Source organism: Trachypithecus francoisi, unplaced genomic scaffold (genome assembly GCF_009764315.1).
Source record: "Trachypithecus francoisi isolate TF-2019V2 unplaced genomic scaffold, Tfra_2.0 Lachesis_group3, whole genome shotgun sequence".
In the NCBI taxonomy this organism is placed as follows: domain Eukaryota; kingdom Metazoa; phylum Chordata; class Mammalia; order Primates; family Cercopithecidae; genus Trachypithecus; species Trachypithecus francoisi.
In genome coordinates, this window is record NW_022681468.1 from 140,806,831 (window position 1) to 140,828,996 (window position 22,166).

General features: G+C 39.5%; 1 protein-coding gene across 13 annotated transcripts in view; it reads right to left on the minus strand.

Moving 5' to 3' along the window:
• Positions 1 to 22,166, minus strand: part of GALK2 (galactokinase 2) — a 224,774-nt gene that overhangs the window by 82,785 nt on the left and 119,823 nt on the right. For 9 of the 13 annotated variants that reach the window (XR_004432003.1, XM_033190164.1, XM_033190172.1 and 6 more), the window contains exons 6-8: positions 11,826 to 11,924; positions 10,183 to 10,335; positions 555 to 765 (exon numbers count right to left, since the gene is read on the minus strand). Coding sequence is in view for 12 of the 13 variants with exons in the window: in XM_033190164.1 (XP_033046055.1) it covers positions 555 to 765; positions 10,183 to 10,335; positions 11,826 to 11,924 (463 nt within the window). In the remaining variant the exon portion in view is untranslated. The remainder of the gene's footprint in view (positions 1 to 554; positions 766 to 10,182; positions 10,336 to 11,825; positions 11,925 to 22,166) is intronic. The other 4 variants (XM_033190171.1, XM_033190169.1, XM_033190173.1 and 1 more) reach the window with 2 other exon arrangements.

Consider the following 22,166-nt stretch of genomic DNA (forward strand, 5'->3'; position numbering starts at 1 on the left):
CAGCCAGCCCAGGACTCCATCCTGTGCCTGCAACATTTACCTGGCCTTCATCTCAGTTTCTGATGTTACTGGTATAAAAATAAAGTTAACTGAAAGCAGACCACAAGTAGAAACAAGCTTCCACACTAAAGTGGGCCACAAGTTTCAACCTAAGAAGTGAACACTTCATAGTGTTCTGAGCATTGTTTCACAGAGTTAGAGCAGTACTCTAACCTAGTCCATTTTTTATACAAGTAGCATAATAACCAGAAAAAAATGGATAAGGGAAAAAAAGGATAAAAAAGAGAAGCTTACTGAATTATAAGCCCCTGGAAGACAGGAATCATGTCTCATTCACTCTTACCTACCCAGCATAGTGATGAATGAATGAATGAATGAATGAAAATGAATGAATGAATGAATGAATACATTTATGAAGCTAAGATTCTAAATAACTAAGCTTGCTGAAACACAGTTTCCAAATTCCCTCAAGTATGCTCTAAAACCAGTGGAGAAGTTGAAACCTTCCAGCTGTGAGGGAATAACCTATATCTTACTTTCTGCAGCCAACTCACCACCTTGAGTGTTTGGACTCAGGATTTGGGTTCGGAGTTCCTCCAGGCTAATTCCCAGACACCTACAGATCTCCTCGGGGTTATAGGGTTCAGGATGAAGGGCATCTTCTGTGACCAACAACATTTCTTCTAGACTAATTCCTAGTTTAGCCTGCACCTCCTCCAGCCGCAGTACGTTGTCCCATTGCAAGTTTTTGTATTTAGCCAGGAGCTGCAAATCCAAACCGAGATAATGGTCAATTTTTATTTCAGAATTTGATATGTACTATTTTAATTAGCCAGATTCAACTTCAAGCTGTTTTTTGTTGTTGTTGTTGTTTTCCATTCAACCTCTCTAAATTTCCCACCATTACTTGGAAATGCATACTGGCTTCAGATGCCTGGAATTAAACATGTTTGTATGACACTCACTGACTAGTTAAGTATTTGTCCTGAAACACACACACACACATGCACGTACACTCAACTAATCCCTCACTGATTTTTTTTTTTTTTTTTTTTTTTTGGCCTGTCACCACTTTCCCTCGGGGCTATTTCTTTGAATAATTTTACTCTTTTATCCCTATTCAGTTCATGCCTACTGCATTCCTCCCTAGGAAGTCAAGAGAAAACTACTTACATCTCATGTGACCTGGGTCCTGAAAGGATACTGTACGTCCAATTAGGGTACTTCCTGTTTACTATATGTCTCTTTGAAAATGGCATTATATGGGCATTTGGGGTAAAGTCATAAATTTGAAATGAAAACCTCCTTGGTGACCTTATGTGAAGCACTTCATTAGGTCACTGGTGGTAGTAGAGTTGTATATTCCTCTACCCTCAAGAAAAAGAGTTTGGCTTCTAACTGCATCCTGAGGCATCTCCTCAATCTGACGGCGAAGGTTAAGTACAAACCAAATCTGTAACCACCCATGGGAACCCCAATCCAGAATATATTTCTGTCATTCTCCCCAAACAATATCAGAGTAGGTGGCAATCAAAACAGGGAAGATTTCTCTCATCCTGAAGTCTACAATATTCATGGCCTGGGTGTGAGGACAGAGGGGCAGTTTAAACAGCAAAAAGAAACAAGAGAAGGGGAAATCAGTCTTCAAGAAAATGTGCATCTGATTTACTCTTCCATTATGTTGATGATTTTCTTTCTTTTTGACAGGAAGCGGGGTTTACCAAAAGACTATTGTACTCTGGTTACAGCCACTGACTTCTGAAGAATGTTAATAACAGAAGTTCTTATATTAATTTAATCCTCTTTTTAAAACCCTGGCTTGTATATTTGAAATGAGTTAATGATTTTAAGGCCAAACTGGGAAACAAAACAACAGAACTATGATTTTCGGTTCAATTATTTCATGGAACGTGGTGTCATTAAAAAAAAAAAAAAAAACATGAGCTAAGACTTCTTCCGACCTGTTTGCTTAGCACATTTAGTTCCTTAGCAGTACTGGGTTGATAGCTCCACAGACTGACCCATTCATTCATTCACTCATTCATTCATTCATTCATTTCATTCGCTCATTCATGTTCTATATTCCAATGTATTCCAAAAATAATTTGAGAAAACTTACAAAGATATACATAATACAAAAGAATAAATATATATTCATTTTAAAAGAGCTGAAGTCAATGATCTCCTACAATGATGCTTTCTGGCAACACATCCACAATCCAACTGAGATAAGCAATGAAGCTAACAAAAATAATAGTGCAATATAGTCTAAAATATGCCCCATATTTCTTATAATCTTCAATAATCCCGTGAGACAGATATTACTACTCTATTTAGAAAATAATAGTAGGCCGGGTGCGGTGGCTCAAGCCTGTAATCCCAGCACTTTGGGAAGCCAAGGCGAGTGGATCACTTGAGGTCAGGAGTTCAAGACCAGCCTGGCCAACATGGTGAAACCCCATCTCTACTAATAATACAAAAATTAGCTGAGCGTGGTGGTGCATGCCTGTAATCCCAGCTACTCGGAAGGCTGAGGTAGAAGAAACACTTGAACCCAGGAAGCGGAGGTTGCAGTGAGCTGAGATCATGCCATTGCACTCCATCCTGGGCAACAAGAGCGAAACTCCGTCTCCAAAAATAATAATAATAGTAAGTGACTTGTCCAAAGTCACTTAACAAGGCCAGGTGTGGTGGCCTCATTAATCCCAGCTTTGGAAGGCTGAGGTGGACAGATCACTTGAGGTCATGAGTTCAAGGCAAGCCTGACCAACATGGCGAAACCTCGTCTCTACTAAAAATACAAAAATTAGCTGGGCGTGGTGGCATGTGCCTGTCATCCCAGCTACTCAAAAGAGGCTGAGGAATGAAAATCGTTTGAACCCAGGAGGCAGAGTTGCAGTGAGTAGAGATGGGGCCACTATGATCCAGCCTGGGTGATGAAGTGAGACTCTGTCTCAAAAAAACAAAGTAACTCAACTAGTTAATAACAGAGTTGGAAACTGAATCCGGGTCTTATAACTCTTTCTTGCTTCCCCTAGGCCACATTCTCAATGAGGTATGGATGATGACTATATCATGTTACCCATATGAGTTCAAATCACTGATCAAGTTTAGAAACGCATTTCAAAACACAAACCTAGATCTGTGCTAGAAGTGAACATTCCAGTAATTTAAAAACACTTTGATAAATGGGTTCCTTCCAAACAAAAAAAGAAAAACATCAGAGAACTGCCCCCAAGAGATGACAGTGGGCTCTTTCTAAGAAGTTTTTGATCTCCAAGTTCCCATTCCCATTCTCTCTGGAACCAGTCACATTGTCCCAGGCACTTGATCCAAGAAAACTGGGCCAGTGACGTGTGGGGAGAAAGTCTGCAAGAGATGGCTGCAGCCCACAATATTCAGTTTTCAAAGGCAGCCTCCCGATGTGCTCTTCTGCAGATTGAGGCACTAACATACAGTTCACATTCACTCCAGCAATATCCCACTTTACTGTGACATGAGTTGTCCAGTGAGCCCTCAGCTGAGAATCCACACAACCAATTTGGTGTGTATTTCAATTAAGGATGAAATCTACCATATGCCCCCAATGACAGCTGTACAGCCCATGAGCTATTGAATTATACTACATTGAGGGAGTCAAATAGAAAAGCCTCTTAAGCTCTTTGAAATTTGGCTTGTAAAACAGAAAGATGACTTGCAGATGAAGGAAATGGGTGGATAAGATCATCGTTGCTCAAAGACAGAGCTTCATGAAGGCACTTGTGGCCCAGGTGACTGACCTCCTTCACATTTGTGAAGCAAGGCTATGAGTCAGGGCTATGGGTTATTTTGCCACAACTTTCTCACTCAGTAGTAGGGTGGGGAAATAAGAGAAGGCAGTTCTTTGTCCACATTCACCATTTTTTTTTCACCATGGCAAACATTAAGTATTCATATCAGATACCACTTCTGAGAGGTTCCTGAGCTCTGTTCCATGCTCTGTGGACAAGAAAGCAGGCAACAAGTGCTTTGTCCACAGTCATGGAAAGAGGCACTGATAAATAGTGCTAAAACTCTGTTTTAGGTTGGTTTCTCTCAGATGCAGGCCCTGTGACAAAAATTTGAGGGTAAGAATTTGAGGGGAAGGTGATCCTAAGAAACATTAATAGAGGAATGGAAAGTGAGACAGGAAGAGAAGTCAATATGAGGTATACTGATGTTGGCAGGTGAGTCTGGGCCTGCTGAGCTTCAAATCACAGGTCTTCTGGAACCTGTATGTGTTAAGCTCAGTCCTGTCCCACCATGGGCAAGAAAGCCAAAGTATTTACCCAATAACTCCCAGTTATCACTGATTGAGGCGGCTCTCAAGGATATTAACTCCTTAGCACTTTCAGGTTGTCCCAGACACAAACAAAAATACTAAGCCCTCTGCTCTTGGTCTGAGACTCCCTGGGTCTTCTGGTAAGAGGGTATGGTAGAGAAAGTGTTAAGATATTCATTAAGAACTCTCATCATCTCCTACTTTTTGGTCAACTTCTAGTCCATCCTACCTTCTCAAAACCTATCAATGGCAGCACTATGCTTTTCACCAACCATTGTGTCTTGAAGCTGCAGCCCTTATTGACTCAAAGCTTTTTCTTCATTTCTTTCATTCATGTGCATCTGCTCCCAATGAGTGTTTACTGAGTGCCTATTACTTTCCAGGCCCCAGGCAGACAGCAGTGAGTAAGGCATACATGGCTCCTGACCATGTGCAGCTCACAGTCCACCAGAAAAGACAGAGGTTAAATTAAAACTACATTTAACATAAAGAACTTAATCTAATTGTGATAAACTGCTATAATAGAAAAATACATGACATGGTAAGGGAACATAAAAGAGTGTTTAACCTAACTGAGGCCAGAAGGCAGTCAAGGAAAACTTCCTCAAAGTAATGAAGTATATGCCAGAAGGAAAACAAAAATCGAATCATAGAGAGCCTGTACCCAACCCTTACTAGGTCCAGTCAGAGCTTCTCTCATATCTCTCCCTTTTTATCCCATCCTCACTGATACTCTAGTACCTACTTCTCTTCAACCAAGACAAAAGCTCCTGCTACCATATTAATATTTCTAAAATACCTATAACAACCACTGCTTTCAAAGCCAAGCCTGGGTAAGCCTGAGCATAGCACTGAAGGTCCTGCCACAGTCTGGTTCCACTAAACACATTACCCCTATTCCCCAGTATGTATGTCCTCTGCCATGCAGCTTGGACTCACCATTGCCTGAATACTCCATGACAGAGTCTTGGCAGAGTATGCACTATTGAATCAACTGGCTGAGTGAAATTGGCTACGTTCTTAAGTATTTAATTTTTCTCTGCTCAAATTCAAGGAAATGCCAAAACCATGAGAATATTATGCCAACTTCTCCTCACATTCTATCACCAGACAAAGAATAAGTTTCATACTGATACTAAGTGACAGGAACTAAAAACTTGTGACTGATGGACCCCGACCAGACAGGCCTTGTAAAGAATCACTGTAAATTTTCCTTGAAGTGTCAGAGGATCATATGAAACTCTCTCCTTCACTGCTTCTCATGTTGTCACAAGGAGCTCAGGGTATGCAAAAAGCAACAGTATAATTTCTCTTCCCTACTTGACTTCCCATAATACTTGCTATGCGCATCACACATTTTATTATTCAATATGACTAAGGGATACTGTATAAGGAAAGCACTTCTGGAAACATTTAAGCCCCAAATATGTGTAAACGATGAAAAATTTTGTACCTACTAAAGATCCCTGGCTACTTTATCATGAAAATGTGTTTTATTAAAATATCATTTATACAAGTAGTAATTATAAATCTCTATTGAGTTTGCTTTGAAAAAATTTTAATTTTAGTCAAATGCTCTACAAGGCTCTGACTTTTTATGAATTTGCATCAATTAGCTTTTGAAAGCTGGTAGACAGAGAGAAAGAGACAGAGATAGAGACAGAGAAACAAGGTGAGACAGAAGTTGAGAATAGAAGAAATTGCTAGCATTAAGGCAAAACAAAGAAAAATGGTCTTTATTGGTTTAGTGTACTTCTCTGTGTTAACTTGATAAAAAAAAAAAAAGAAAAGAAAAGTACTCTTTTTCCAAAAAAGATCTGAGAAAAATAGGAAGAAAGGAAAAATAAATGTTATTCATTACAACTTTGCCATGTGGAGCCCTAGCTGATCAGTCTCATTTTCAAAACTATCTTGACCTGGCCATTCTTCAACTGACACTTCATTATTATTGCTGGAAAACAGAAAGTTTGCTCAGACTGAGATAAGCTTTTTTTTAAAAATATTTTTACATGAGAGTTTATTTCTTTATTTAATGAGACCATCTTCAAACAAAAATTATATTCATTCACATGTTGCCAAAAATGGAAGAATAGAACCATATTGCAAAGAAAATATGCTTAGAATTCCAGTCTATATTCCTAAGCAAAAGCATATTCCTAATATCAATATCTCTGAGTAAAGTGCATATTAGCAGTTTTATCTTCATTTCCCTTTTGTATGAAACCTGGGATTTTAGTGATTTGCAGCAACATGATTTAGAAACATTTTCCATCTTGATAAAGTCTTTCATTTTTCTTTCTTCCACATTGTAAAAGAGAAAAATTCATAGTATTTAAAACAATGTGTTTATCTACGTCAATTGGGAGGAGTGTGTAGCAAAAAGCCAAATTCAGATGCCAATTTTGCTGACCAAAGTACCTCTAAAATGCATATGGGGTTATGCAGTTAAACTGAGAAAACATCCTCAAGAACAGGAGGTTCTGCAGTGGATTAAGATCTTCAGCTACTACTGCTTCCAAAGGAGATGCCCTTTTTCTAGTTAACTCTCAAAAAACATTCCCCCAATCCCAATAACTTTTACAACAGAGACTCAGCACCACAATTTCATCCATCATTTTCTTCTTGTATCTTTGGGAGAGTAGTCACAACATGAACTGATTTTACATGTCTAATACTTATTTCAGCTCACCTATGGATCTGGTAGAGGATATCTAATTTCGTGATAAAACTTTGAAAACAATGTTGTGTATGTTTGAGGTCTCCTTAGGAAGGCAACACTTACTCATCAACCTCAAGATGAAAGGTCAACAAGACTAAGCCCTCAAACAAATAAGACACTAATTTCTTCCATCTTCTGAAAAAGGAAGTGTGTCGTAAAAGAAAAAGAAGTTCATCGAACCTTTGATATTAAAAAGTTTACAGCACTGTTTCTCTACACATATGCACTGATCAAATACTATGAAGAGTTCAACATTAAAGCACTTCTATTACATTATTTTTAGACATTATCTTAATAAGTAAATTTAAAAAATAAAACATTTAAATCATAATTGTTCAAAAAATGTATACCCTCCAAATATTCCAGAAACAAAAAGCTTTATTTTCCTGGCTCAGTATATCTCTAATTTCCTGAATTTCCCAACCTCAGAGGATAGAAGTAAGAGAAGTGCTAAGTCAGTAACAAGGGAAAACTACACTTTACACACCTCCACAGGATCTAGTCCAGTGCTGAGCATATAATAGGTACTTGTAAAAAACTGCGAAATTGTGCAAAATAAAGTACAGAGCAGGTGATGCAGGGAGTAGTCATTCATCTATTCAACAAATGTTTATCCTGTGTCTCTTCAGCTTAAGCACCACATCAAGCATTAGGGATATAAGAGTTAACAAGACAAATACCACCTCAGCTCTCAGGTAAAACTGAATCTGAAAGAAGAGACAGACATTGAATAAATGATTGTGATAAGTGCCATAACTGAAAAATAAAGTGCTTCAAAATATAAAGGGGGCTCTAACTTAGTGCAGGATTAAGCAAGTCAGGGAAGGCTTCCTTGAGGGACATTTAGACTAAGACTTCAAAGAGGGCTGAAGGAAGAATGTCCTGGGCAGGTGCAAAGTCTCTGAAATGAGAGTGAGTCTCATGGCTGGAGTGTAAGGAAAGCAGGTGATGCTAAGAGATGAAGAGGATGAGGTGCACAGGTCTCAGATATGATGGCTCTCCAGGTGGTGATATGGACTTTTTACTTTACTCCAACGAAATAGGAAGCTTTTGAAAGGTGTGAAGCAGGGGAATTTAAATTGCTCAGATTTAAATTTCTAAACTGTCATGCTGTTATTTAAAGAATGATTGGGAAAGAGATGAGCATGAATTTAAGGAACAGTGAGAAGGCTAATGTGATAGTCAATGACTGATGATGAGACCCATGGAAAAATATAAGGTATGGGAAAGATTGAGTTCAATTTCAACATGCTCAGTTTGAGAGGTCTATGATTCATTCAAGTAAAGATGGTCAATAAGGCATTGGATATAGAGGTTTGGAGCTCAGCCAAGAAAGCCTTAGTTGAAGATGTTTATTAGGAAGTCATCATCATAGAGATGGAACTTGAAGCTGAGGGCATGAGACCAACAGAAGAAAGACCACTAGAAAGAAGAAGACCAAGGCCAAGGCCTTGAAGAACACCGAATTTAAACATCTGTGGGAGGAGGAGTGAATTCCTGCCATCTCTTCATCCCTGCCCAGGGTGGGTCAGTGGGGGGAATGGCTAAAACCCAAAAGAAATAGCAACAAAAATATAAGGGGGAAAAAAATGGAAGTGAAGTATACTGGAAACCAAAGGAAGAGAATGTTTCAAGAGGGAAAGACTGCTTAACTCTGTTGAAAGGTAAGAAATAACAATGAGAAATAAGATGAAGACTGAAAAGGGTCCACTGGATTTACCAATGAAAAAATCTTTGGTGGCCTAAGAAAGAGCAAATTCAATATTATGGAGAAGGCAGAAGTGAGATTTTAGTAAATTTAGGAATAAGAGGGAGGTAGAGGAGTAAAGAGAACACATATAAAGCAATTTTTGAGAAGTTTAGCTGTGAAGAGAATGAAAAAGTAGAAATAGAAATAGTAGATGGAGAGAATTGTGAGGCTTAGGGTAGACTTTTCTAATACAAAATACTAGAATAGGTAGAGTCTGATAGAAAGGATTTAGTAGAGAAATAGAGGTGAGGAACAGGTTAAAGATGGAGTGAGTTCCCTGCAGCCACACACGGAAGGGCTGGCTTTGACAGGAGATGCAGATATAGAGAGACATGCAGATATGATGGCAGGAAGCCAAAGTCTATGTGACCACATCTATTTCCAACATGAAATATAGGAGAAGATCACTTTTGGAAGTTAGGCTGAATCAAGTAATGGGTGTTTGAGAGAAGTAAAGAAGTTCTGAAATTATTACTACTGAGAAAATAGATTTCAGGCTGTATTTAGGACCTGGTAAAGGTTGGTAATCGTAAGTCTTAGGTGATATCTATCAGTATCCATCAGGAGATCAAAGCAAGAGTGGAAGAAAACACAGTGGAGCTCCTGACCCAGAATCCACTTCCTAGCCTCCAGCCTCAGTTCTCTCTCCAACTTTCTAGTCATATTATGAGCTATTCTGGATTATTTATAACATTCAATTCCTGTGTCACTTTTTGGATCACTGGATTACTTACTATGTGATCACATATTAACCATTTCCTGTTTCATAATCCCTCAACTTGAACTCAACTCTACTGTCCACTCTCTCTAGTCCCATGTCCTATGCCCCTTTGTATATCTTCATGCTGCTAGAACTACAATAGCTACCCAATGAAAACTACCTAAATAGATTTAAGGTTTAACTGTGGGGGTTTTCTAAAGAGAAACTTCCAAGACTCCCTGCTGGTTTGTGTTTCCCTAGTAGACATGGAAAAATCTTCTTCCTGGGTACTGGGTGTGGGGGGACTGCACCAATCCTGTATTTTTGGAGTGACGAATGATAACCCAATACAAAAACTGCATCTAAGAGGACCAGAAGGGGTGAGGCTGCCATCACTTTTGTTGAGGAAACAAGACCAGCTGTGGTCATTCCTATCAATTGTCTTTCTCCACCCATAGACCTAACCCATAACTCTGCTTCACATATATAAGCTGCCCTTTTCTTCCCAGTGCCACCCTAGAAGACTCAACTGGTTCATCTGTCTTCTGAGTTAGAAATCAGATTTCTCTGTACCCAAAGACCTTCAGTTGGAATGTTGCTGCAGTCAGAATGTTGACCGAAAATTTGGGGAAAGAGATAAAGTAATAGAGAACAATGAAAATAAAGACAAGAAAAACCTTACTTCAAGTTTCACTAGCTTGCCAAGTTCATACCTTCGCAGCCAGCCGACACTCCATCACCCTGATATTGAAATGAGAAGTTGCTGCCTTATTCATCTCCACACAACTGTTGGCAATCACAAACACTGCTCCACTTGGGAGTTTTACATCAGTTGCCCTCAGAGGACTAAATTCTATCAACTTGGCCTGTTAGAAGAAAAATGAAAGGAGAAATATAATTTATTAGAATGCAGAAAATGTTCAAGTGTTGATGTATTTATTTATCTTAACAAAGCATTTTCTCAAAAATGCATTCATTCATTCAAATATTACTTATTGACCTCCAGGTGCTGTACTAGGCACTGGAAATACAACAGTGAACAAGAAAGACACTGTCACTCCTCTCATAGAGCCTACAGTCAAGTGGGAAAGACAGTCTAGTAGATAGACAAATACATTTCCAAGTTGTGTTACAATGGTAGCAAAGCACAGATGCTATATGGACACATAGCTGAAGCATCCGATCAGATACAGCCTAGTGTAGGCTCCACCCAGTTGAAAAAGAGAAATCTAAACTGAGTCCTAAAAGATGAGCAAAAGTAGGGCAGACAGAGGGTTTCTTTCCTCAAAAAGCATGTCAAGAAGAGGGAAGAACTTAGGCAAGTCCTGGAGCAAAAAACAACATGGGATGTTAATGGAGCTACGGGCATGGAAATTTGGTTTGGGGCTTACAGTTTGAGGGGTGAGAAGTGGTAAGAGGTTAGGATAGAGGGGTAAAGCAGGGGTCAGATGGTCAAGTGTTTTGTAAGCCCAAAGAACTTGGACTGTGTTCAGATTTTATAGCTAACTTACATTAATATCAGGACTCTGGCCCTCATGTCTGCCTGTTGAGTCTCATCCAAAACACCCAAAGTATTTTCTTAGTATTAAAACAAATTTCCTCATGCCTCATATCTTTGGCTTAGGGGAATCAATAACAAATATTCTTAATAAGAAGGAATCCAGGTGTTCTTGGAAAATAGCCAAGCCTGTAGGAATCTGATGAAAAACTAAGAAAATGTTTTAAAGAAATGTTTGCTCTATTTTGGAAATGAGCAGCTTATGGGCAACAACTCAAACCTCTGCTCTGCCTAAAGGAGTTGATAGCCAAGGGGAAGTGGTATCCAGCTAAGGAATTCATTCCTGGCTTACTGTCAACATTCTTTTTCCCACCACTGAAGCCCCAAAAATGTTGACAAAGAAAAATGATACCAAAGGGTAAATTATAAAAAGAGGGACTATGAATATATGTGGTAAGAGAACTATGATTTGGGTTTAAAACCAACATGAGATTATAAAAATGCCATGAGATGAAGTGATTTAGGACAGGAGCGGGAAATGAGGTTCTAATAAATAGGGATTTGAAAAAGCTCATCTTAACAATGAAGAAAAATAGAAGGGAAAAAGCTAGACACATGAGAAAAAGAGACCTGAGGTATCATTCTGGAAGTGTAAGAGAAAGGCAATCAACATGAAATAGAGTAGGTTAACTGGTGGCAGCCTTGAGTTACAAGCAGCTGGGAAATAATATCCTACAATAGAGCCTAATATAGGAGGCTGTCCATAACCAAGCATCCTGAGGCTCTCAGGGCCTTCCTCTCCATGTAAATTTTCCCACTAGGAATTTCCAAATGGTTCCTATTTGGAATGCTACCTACAGTTCCTTCTTCTGCAAGAAATGATATAGACTGGTCCATGCCTCCTCCTTCAGTACCAATGTAACGCTCACTCTTGGCACAGATTTCTGCAAGTTCCACCTGGAAAGGTAAAAACTGATTTGTACTGTGAGTAGTCATAACTCATTTCTCATTCATTTCTTACTACAGGCATGACAAATAGGTTTGAATTTCAGTGCCAACTCTGATCAACTAATAGTAGCCTGCCTGGAGCACTGCATTAAAAAGGGCTCCAGACTATAGGAAAACATACCAAAATCAATTAACAATGTCTGCTATGGGTATGAAATAAGATATTGACTGTGCAAGCTACGTTTCTGTCATCCCTAAAAGTCTCCACAAAGCAAGCAGTTTCTACCATCTTTCTATTTACTCTATCCTTCCCTAGACTGGTATCACTGAAAATCTCATATGGGCAATCATTCATTTTTGCCTCAGCTTCCTTTGTCTCCCAACAGTGAACTATTCCACAGCCTACCCATAACCAAAGTGGGGACACTAAACTGTATTTTCCTGCCCAAAATTAATGAAGTCTCTCTGGCATTTCCATTAAATGTAAGAATCAGAACTGGTGTCATCTCATCAGACTCATCTTCCTCCAACCAAGATGAAGAGACCCAATAGATGCACACAGTTCTAATCCAAACTGAAAATCTTGAAATATGTTTAATAATCTTTAGTGGTTTCCTATTGATTAAGAAATAAATCTAAACCCCTCAACCAGGCATTTCGAAGGCTTCCAAAATCTGGGACGTTATGCACATGAAATTGTATCATTTACCATTCTTATCCAGTTAGATTTGTCTCTTTGACCATTTCACACATGTTATGCAACTTGGTATTACTTCCTGTCTTCTCTCCTGTATAAATTGTACTTTTGTTCAATATCCAGTTTATTGGCTAGGTACTATAGATAAATCCCTGGGCTGACCACTCAAATCTTTCTTCATGGCCGGGCACTGTGGCTTACACCTGTAATCCCAGCACTTTGGGAAGCCAAGGTTGGTGGATCACGAGGTCAAGAGATCAAGACCATCCTGGCCAACATGGTGAAACCCTGTCTCTATGAAAAATATAAAAATTAGGTGGGTGTGGTGGTGCACACCTATAGTCCCAGCTACTCAGGAGGCTGAGGCAGGAGAATCACTTGAACCTGAGCGGCGGAGGTTGCAGTGAGCTGAGATTGCACCACTGCACTCCAACCTGGTGACAGAGTGAGACCCCTTCTAAAAAAACAAAACAATCTTTCTTCATTATGGAGTCTTCTTCAAATATTATTCCCATCATGGTGTCCCCTTTTTCTAAACTCCTAAAACATTTATAGTTAGTATCATCTAATACACTACTATTCATTCATTCATCTATTCAGTTTTTCTTTCTTGTAAGACTTTATTCAGGCCCTTATTTCTGTTTTACTATATGATGTTTCTAGAATAATTATTCTGAAACACTGATATAATCATCTCTTGCCTGCTTGGTTGTCAACACCTTAATGCTCATAGTCCTCAGCATGGTACACAAGGTCTCTAATGACTTAACCCTAGTGCACTTCTCCAGCCTGCTCTCCCACCACTCCTCCTGTAAACCCTAAGTTCCAGCCATGAGGGATACTAAACAAATGCTGTTCTTTACCACCCCAGGCTCTTTCACATCCCATTGTCTTTATAATATGATTTTCTATTCTCTTCACTCAATACCTCCCTACCCAGCATTCCCAACTAGTCAACAATTCAAGCAGCACCTTGCTGTGGAACCTGCACCACCACCCAAATGCACACATACCACATAACCCCTCCTCAGCACTCCCTGTTAATAACTCTATTATCATGTATTGACTATGCTTTAAGTGTGGATCTACCTGTCTTTTTTTTTTTTTTTTTTTTTTTTGAGGCGGAGTCTCGCTCTGTCGCCCAGACTGGAGTGCAGTGGCGCAACCTCGGCTCACTGCAAGCTCCGCCTCCCGGGTTCACGCCATTCTCCTGCCTCAGCCTCCCGAGTAGCTGGGACTACAGGCGCCCGCCACCTCGCCCGGCTAGTTTTTTGTATTTTTAGTAGAGACGGGGTTTCACCATGTTAGCCAGGATGGTCTCGATCTCCTGACCTCGTGATCCGCCCGTCTCGGCCTCCCAAAGTGCTGGGATTACAGGCTTGAGCCACCGCGCCCGGCCCTACCTGTCTTTTTATCTACATGTCTGTGAGAGTCCACGCAGGACCTAGATCAGAGCCCACTTAATATGAGCTGAATCACAGTGTTATTATTGTTCCTTGTTTCACGTTTCTATCACATCTGTTTGTTGTGAGAGATGAATAAAGTACGGTGTTTCTTTTGTGTCCCTTACTTCACATAATGCCAAACACATAGTAAATATTAATAAACACCTGCTGCTTTCAATTTCTGAGAATAGTTGCCCAAACACCATCTGACAGATTCTGCAAGTGTCACATTCCTTGTTGGTCATGTGGATTCACTAACATTACCTTTGTCTTGTGACTTGAGGTAAACTTAGGATTTTGATGCAATAGGCATTGTTCACGGCCTGCTGACACACAGAGCCAGTGTCCATAATATGTACATTAAAAATAAATTAGGAACCAAAAGATCAAAACACTTGGATTTAAAATGTAGAGAAACAACATACCCAGATGAAGCAGTACATTCATCATTACGTAAGAGATGATGGAACCTGGGTGCCCATCTAACTGTGACCCTGGGCCAGTGTCAAAAGTCCCCTCCCCTCAACAGCAATAACAGCCACATTTACTGAGTGACAGTATATGGTAAGTATACTCAGTACCTTGCAATATTTCTTTTGTAAGCATTATCTCCTTCAAACCTCCAAACAATGTTCTGCTTATCCCCATTATAGAGATGAAAAAAATGGAGTTTAGAGATATATAACCAGAAGTGGAAGAGCCAGGATTTGAACCTCATCTGTCTGACTCCAAAGCCTGTATTCGTTTCTCACTGGACTTCAACTACTCCCTGCAAAATGGAGATGATGCAATCTATTTTTCACTACCTCAAAGGGATATGAAAAGACAAATGAGATTCACCAAAATTTAAGTATCTTCCCTCTTAAGAGGAAAAAACCAGAACATGGAGAAGTTTGACAAGTTTATGCTTAGTAATTATTTTTTCCATTTATTCATATTCTATTAACAATGCTAATGGTTTTAGTAGTTAAGGTTTATTGAGCACTTATTATGTGCTAGGTGGTGTTCTAATTGCTTTGCCTGAATTATTTATTTCTCACACAACCCTATTGATATGGTTTGGCTGTGCCCCCACCCAAAAGTTCATCTTGAATTGTAATCCCCATAATCCCCACGTGTCAAGGGCAGGACCAGGTGGAGGTAATTGGATCACAGGGTTGGTTTCCCCCATGCTGTTCTCATGAGAGTGAGTGAGTCTCAGGAGATCTGATGATTTTATAAGTGTCTGGCATTTCCCCTGCTTGCACTCACTCCGCCCTGCTGCCCTGTGAAGGAAGCACCTGCTTCTCTTTTACCTTCCCATGATCATAAATTTCCTGAGGCCGCCCCAGCAATGTGGAACTGTCAGTCAATTATATCTCTTTCCTTTATAAATTACTCAGTCAAGTATTTCTTCATAGCAGTGTGATAACGGACTAATACACCTATAAACTAGGTCTCTGCGGTTTACAGATTAGGAAACTGAGTGGGTTTATTAGTTGAGACTAGGCTAGTAATTATTAAAGATATGATTCAAACTCAAATTATCTGACTTCAGCACCCATAATCTTAACCACCACCATATATTACCTCCTATCCGTAATAAGGAGAAAAATACCCACCTCCCTAGCCATAGTATTATTGTAATGATCCAAGAAACTAAAGTTTAAAACTTCAAATAAAAGCACCTCATAGTGCTCTAAAGTACTACACAGTTGTTGCTATCTTTACGTGATGAATAAGGAATCATCTGATTTACACAAGAAAGCAGCTAAGTCCCAAGCCAAACGTAAAGACAAATTATAATTACTATAGAATATAAGACCATTTTTTAAGTGTTCAGGGAGATAGAATTTAAAGAATCTGAATGCCCCTAAAACATTCTGCTCTCTATCCCTTCCTTCAAAATCCTAATGACTGAGAATCATTACGGAAGACAATTTGGCTGCATGGGAAACTTTTCCAAAGTGTATAACCAATAGGCTTATATCTATTCAGACTTCTGACCTCTGGACAGTTAGGAGAAACCTGACATTATTTACAGATCTTTTAAAGCTACTGAAGATAGTTAATGAAGCTATTTTAGTCCTTTGTGTGGTTCTCTTGAAGCAGCCTGGGAAGGAAACAAAAGGCCTGTGGGCTTCCTAAATTAAACAGTTTGTCCATCTGCACACCACCGGAACTCCAGGTAAGAGGAGAAATGAAATAACAGGGTTCAATTTAATAGAGAATCTAATTAAATCTAACTGATTAGAACTGAGAAGGGCTAAATATTTATGAATGTTATGCTTCGCTAAACCTGGATATCCACAAAAATAACAATAATAAGGATACAAAAAGACTCAAGATATTAATACAGTGACCTGTTTTTGTTTAGCAGTTTTACTAATGAGACTGTTAAAAGTTGAATTAGGCCGGGCGCGGTGGCTCAAGCCTGTAATCCCAGCACTTTGGGAGGCCGAGACGGGCGGATCATGAGGTCAGGAGATCGAGACCCTCCTGGCTAATACAGTGAAACCCCGTCTCTACTAAAAAATACAAAAACTAGCCGGGCGAGGTGGCGGGCGCCTGTAGTCCCAGCTACTCGGGAGGCTGAGGCAGGAGAATGGCGTAAACCCGGGAGGCGGAGCTTGCAGTGAGCTGAGATCCGGCCACTGCACTCCAGCCTGGGCGACAGAGCGAGACTCCGCCTCAAAAAAAAAAAAAAAAAAAAAAAAAGTTGAATTACACTGGAAGGAATGTTTCTCTGAGTTAGGTAACCATGCCTAAGGGAAGCCTAACTATTCAGAACACAAGGCTCTAACCAAGACAAAATTACACTGTTACAGTTGGCTGCCATAAGTGTAAGTCAAGAGAAAGGAAAGAAATAAACAGACCCATTCATTCATTCAACAATCATTTAAATAGTGACCTAACAGGTAAGTGAATAAGCCAGTGTCTGCCCTCAAGGAGCACACAATATTGATAGTGCCTTTAGGTGAACAAGTCTTCCAAAAGAAAATGTAAACCTAGAGTGCCAGACAGCTTCTGGTTGCCTCTCCACATCTGTCCACTTGTCTTCATCCTGCTATCCCAGAAGGCTGCCCAGGATGAACTACAGTCATGTGCTGCACAAAAACATTTTGGAGTGGTCTCCTAAGAGTAAAATGGAGCTGAACAATTCCTATCACCTGTGACACCATAGCTCAGAGCAGTTGTAACATCACATTACATCTGTGGTGATGTTGACGTAAACAAACCTACTGCACTGCCAGTCATATAAAAGTGTAGTACATATGATTATGCACAGTACATAACACTTGATAACGGTAATAAATGGCTATGCTACTGGTGCACATATTTATTATACTTTTTATCATTATGATAGAGCATACTCCTACTTACTAAAAAAAAAAAGTTAACTGTAAAACAGTCTCAAGACAGGTTTTTGGGAGGTATGCCAGAAGAAGGCACTGTTATCACAGGAGATGACAGCTCCATGCATGTTATTGCCCCTGAAGACCTTCCAGTAGGAAAGATGTGGAGGTGGAATACAGTGATATTGATGATCCTGACTCTGTTTTAGTTTTTAACAAAAAAATTAAAAGTTTAAAAAGTTAAAAAAATTAAAATTTTTAAAAATAGAAAAGAGTTCATAGAATAAGGATATAAAGAAACATTTTGTACAGTTATACAATGTGTTTATGTTTTAAGCTAAGTGTTATTACAAGAGTCAAAACTTTTTTTTTTTAAGTTTATAAAGTAAGAAAGTTACAGCAAGCTAAGGTTAGTTTATTACTGAAGGAAAACATTTTTGTATAAATTTAGTGTAGCCTACGTGTACAGTGTTGGTAAAGTCTACAGTAGTGTACAGTCATGTCCTGGGCCTTCACATTCACTCACCACTCACAGACTCACCCAGAGCAACTGCCAGTCCTGCAAGCTCCACTCATGATAAATGCCCAATATAACTGTACCATTTTTTCTTTTAAACCATATTTTTACCTTTTTTATGTTTAGATACACAAATACTTACCATTGTGTTACAACTGCCTATAGTATTCAGTACAGTAATATGCTTCACTGGTTCTATAGCCTAGAAGCAATAAGCTGTACCATATAGACTAGGTGTGTAGTAGGCTACACCATCTAGGTTTGTGTTAGTACACTCTGTGATGTTGACACAATGACTAAATCACCTAACAGTGCATTTCTCAGTCCATAACTCCATTGTTAAGCAACGCATAATTGTGCATCAACAGGCTCCAGTGCTCTCTGCTTCCCATTAGGTTCTTCTAACAGAGGACTCTGGCAGGAAGTGGGGAAGGGAGGGCGAGTGAAGTCAGGTCTCAAGTGTACCTTCAGGCCCAAGGGCAGTAACAGCACAGCTACAACTAGTCCTGGGTGTCCCCTAAACCCACATCTTTGTAAACAGTCCCAGTGAAATAAACTGTCCTTTCGTATTGAGTGTGCCATCTGTTTTCTGTTACAGCCCTGACTGTTTCATCTAGACAAGGTAAAAACATTAATGGCTCCCCTGACTTTACCTCAAATATTTTCTCTATTTTCTCTCCCTATAATCCTTCTCCACCCTAACTTTCAAAATTTCTGAGTTCTTACCTGGGGCTATTTTCAAATTCTTCCCCAAGCTGGCAAACATATTAGGTAAAGCCCAGCCAGGACAGAGAAATTCTCCATGAAATGGCACTAAGATAACTCTAAAGAGACTGAAGCAGACTTGCTTTGTTTTGAAACATGGCTGATGACCAAGTTCTAACTTATAGACACTTTGTAAGGAAAAGAAAAAAGCCTGTTCTAGTATTTTTTTTTTTCAAGAAGGAGGCTATTATTTCTTCTTCACATCTCTAACTCAAAGAGATGTAACACAAAGGAATTAGTAACTTTTCCATTTTTTACTTCAAGAAAAGTTGCCTGAGGACAAAGACAGCCAATTCCCAAAACGGGCATAGCAGATGCAAATGACCCTGCTGGTTCAGGCTGAAAAGTTCCTGTAAATAATACAGGAAAGAAAGGAAGGAGTTTAAATATCAAAACAAGCAGAAACTAGAAAAAAACAACAACAGTGAGGAGGTTTCTCCAAAGTTAATCTAAGAAATCTGCGAAAATGTAGAAACACCACAGAGTTTGCGTTAAGCACTCATGCTTTTTCACACACAGCTAGGACTGGATATTCGTATGTTCCTATAAAAGCTCAATGGGCTCAGAAAGTGTGTATCACAAAAGAACAAAAGTACACTCTCCTATCTGTGTACAGTGGAGAGAACATGATCTAATGAACCTGGAGAAAGCTAGTAGTTGGGACATGTGGCTCTAAAAATATCTCAGGTGCTCAGTGAAGGCAGAAATGCAGTCTTCCAGTGGCTCCCTCCAGACTCGTCAACAAGAGAAAGACAAAGACCACTTCCTTAACTTAACTGACCTGCAATCCAAGTCACAGAGGGACCCAGATTCTAAGAAGGGGCCTTCAACAATGAGGCTGGAGCAAAGTATTTTATTCAGACACTGTGGGATCCTAGGCCCACGGGAATCCTGGGGAAATGTCTATGATAGGTTTCTTCTAGACCTCAACCATCACGGCCTGTACTGGATGAGGAGGAATCTTATTAGTACCTAACAATGTACAAACTTGGATGTTTCTCCAGATGATGATTCTGGATATGCAAATGTGTGTGGTAAAACTGTTAAAATATTAACATGAATCTAAAAGGTAATAATGAGATGCAAAGGGACAAAAGAGTACAGTATACTCTGCTACTCCAAGTGCGGCCTTCACACACAGCATTGGTGTCACCAGGAACAGGTTAACCGTGTACAATCTCATGCTCCATCCCAGACCTACTGAATCAGAATCTGCAGCTTAACAAGATCCCCAGGTGATCTGCATGCACGTTAAATCTGAAACAGCTCTTTAAATGACTTCCTACATGACAAGACTTTCTTGATAAATTAAACAAATTGGGAAATAATATTAATAAAAAAGTGAAGAAAGCTGACAAATACCAAATGTCTTCTAAGGCTAGACACTGTGCAGGGTATTTTGTACATCTTATTTAATTAACAAAACAACCCAGAAAAAGAATTATAAGGTTTTATAGAATTGTAACTTCTCTATTTCATAGAGAAGGAAATTGAGACTCAAAAAGGTCAATAAACTGACCTAAGATTCAAAGCCAGAAAGGCCTGGCTCCAAAGTCCACCAAGCTACCTTGTCATTCTCCTTCACGAAACAGAGGCTGTGCCCAAAATTGGGCCCTGGTGAGCCAACGGAGCACAATTTATGCATATCAGGACTGAAACTCCTTTTCATTAGAATAAACAATGAAGTTGACTGTAAGTTATAGGAAGCAGACATTTCTGATTCATCACAATGTTCCTCCATTTTCTCTTCAAGTTAAAAAACGTGTACCTTGCTGGATGGTCTGAGGCTTGGAGGGCTTTGCCATTATCCATCTCCAAACACAATTCCCAAATACTTGCCTCCCAAAGACCCCAATGTTCTTCATTGTTTCACAACCCAGAGTGATCTCAATATAAGGCTAATATCTTGGTATGATTTCTATAGCCCGATAATAGTAATGCCAGCTAACACAATGCCTCAGACACTGTTCTAAGCACTTTTTGTGTTCCATCTAGTTTCAAATCTGTGAGGGAGGGAGTTTCAAATCCATTTTATAATGAAGAAACGGAAGCATAGAGAGGTTGAGTAAACTGCCCAAGATCATTCAGCTAGTAAATGGCAAAGCCAGAATTTGAGCTCAGGGTCTTGGTTCTATGCTTTTAAGCATAATACTATACCTTATTTCTTAGGGAAAGGTTTCGGGAGTAGACCAGGAACCCAAAATTCAGGAGCCCCCAAAGCCTTCCCTCCATACTTATCTCCCTCTAGCACAATTGACTGAATCCCTTCCACTGTTTAAATTCTTAAAAAACACAGGGTGGGAGTTGGAGGGAATAGTCAGCAAACACATACCAAAGTAACTACTACTGGGAAGAGGAGAAGAGGGGAGGAAAAAAACTGCCTAAAAAAACAGTTGTTGGGGAAAGCCACCAGGAGGCAGCAGCCTGGCCAGCCTGAAGGAATCAGACAATAACAGGACCCAAGTCACTGCTACTAAATACCAACGGGGCCTTCAATGCCTGTGGTAAAGGCTGGTGTCGCTCCTTTGGCTGGCAGAATACTTATTTTGGCTCTGACCTTCTAAAAATGCTAAATAATGATAACAATGGATAGGCGCCAGGCTTACGATCTCTGTGGTTTGGCAAGCATGTCCTGGAATTGCATGTTCCTTCCCATGGATAGAAGAACCTCCTATTCCCTGGAGGAAGGGTTCCTCATACTGTGTTGTGAGCAGAACAGTCCTGTCCCACCCTTGAGGTCCTAACTGCAGGACTTCTAGTGGTAAACCAATCTGCACTGTCCTAGAGAAAGAAAGAAGAGGGGGCATTCGATGACTAGTTATTTCTTTCCCTAGCATAATAATAACTATGAGAATACTTGCTAATTTTCCTAATATGGATCTGATCATACAGATATAGACACAAACCAAAGAGAAAGAAAGAACCTCTACGAATCATCATCTGAATCAACCAAATACGGAATTCAGTGTACATATTTGCCTTAGGGAAAGGGTTTTATGTATACAGTAGTTAATTCGCAAACACTTTGACATGTAGTGGGAAGCATCTTTAGGGTCAGGAAATGATGAGGGTGTTCCAAGAGTTGCTACATGAAATAAATTGATTTCACTGCATTGTGCTCAAATGTTATGCTCAGAGCATCTACTGAAGGTCATTGTAAGAAACAGTCATGTGAACACCACTTTTGCATCTGTTTTCAGACATTGCAGAGGTGATTTTCATTATATTTTATGTGCTCTAAAGAATCCATGTGGGAAATGCACTTCAGAATTTAGCACCCCCAGGGAAAATACTGCCTCTTCTGAAGAACTGGAATGATTCCTCTATTCTGATCATGAGACCTCTATAACTTAATATTGCCCTTTTTACCTTGGCCTCCAGGAATCTCAGTAAGATTAAACAAAACAACTACATTAAGTAATTAACAGTTGGTATGTTTTTATTCTTCTTTCTTTTGTCCTAGTTTTCTAATTTATTATTTTCTAATTTATT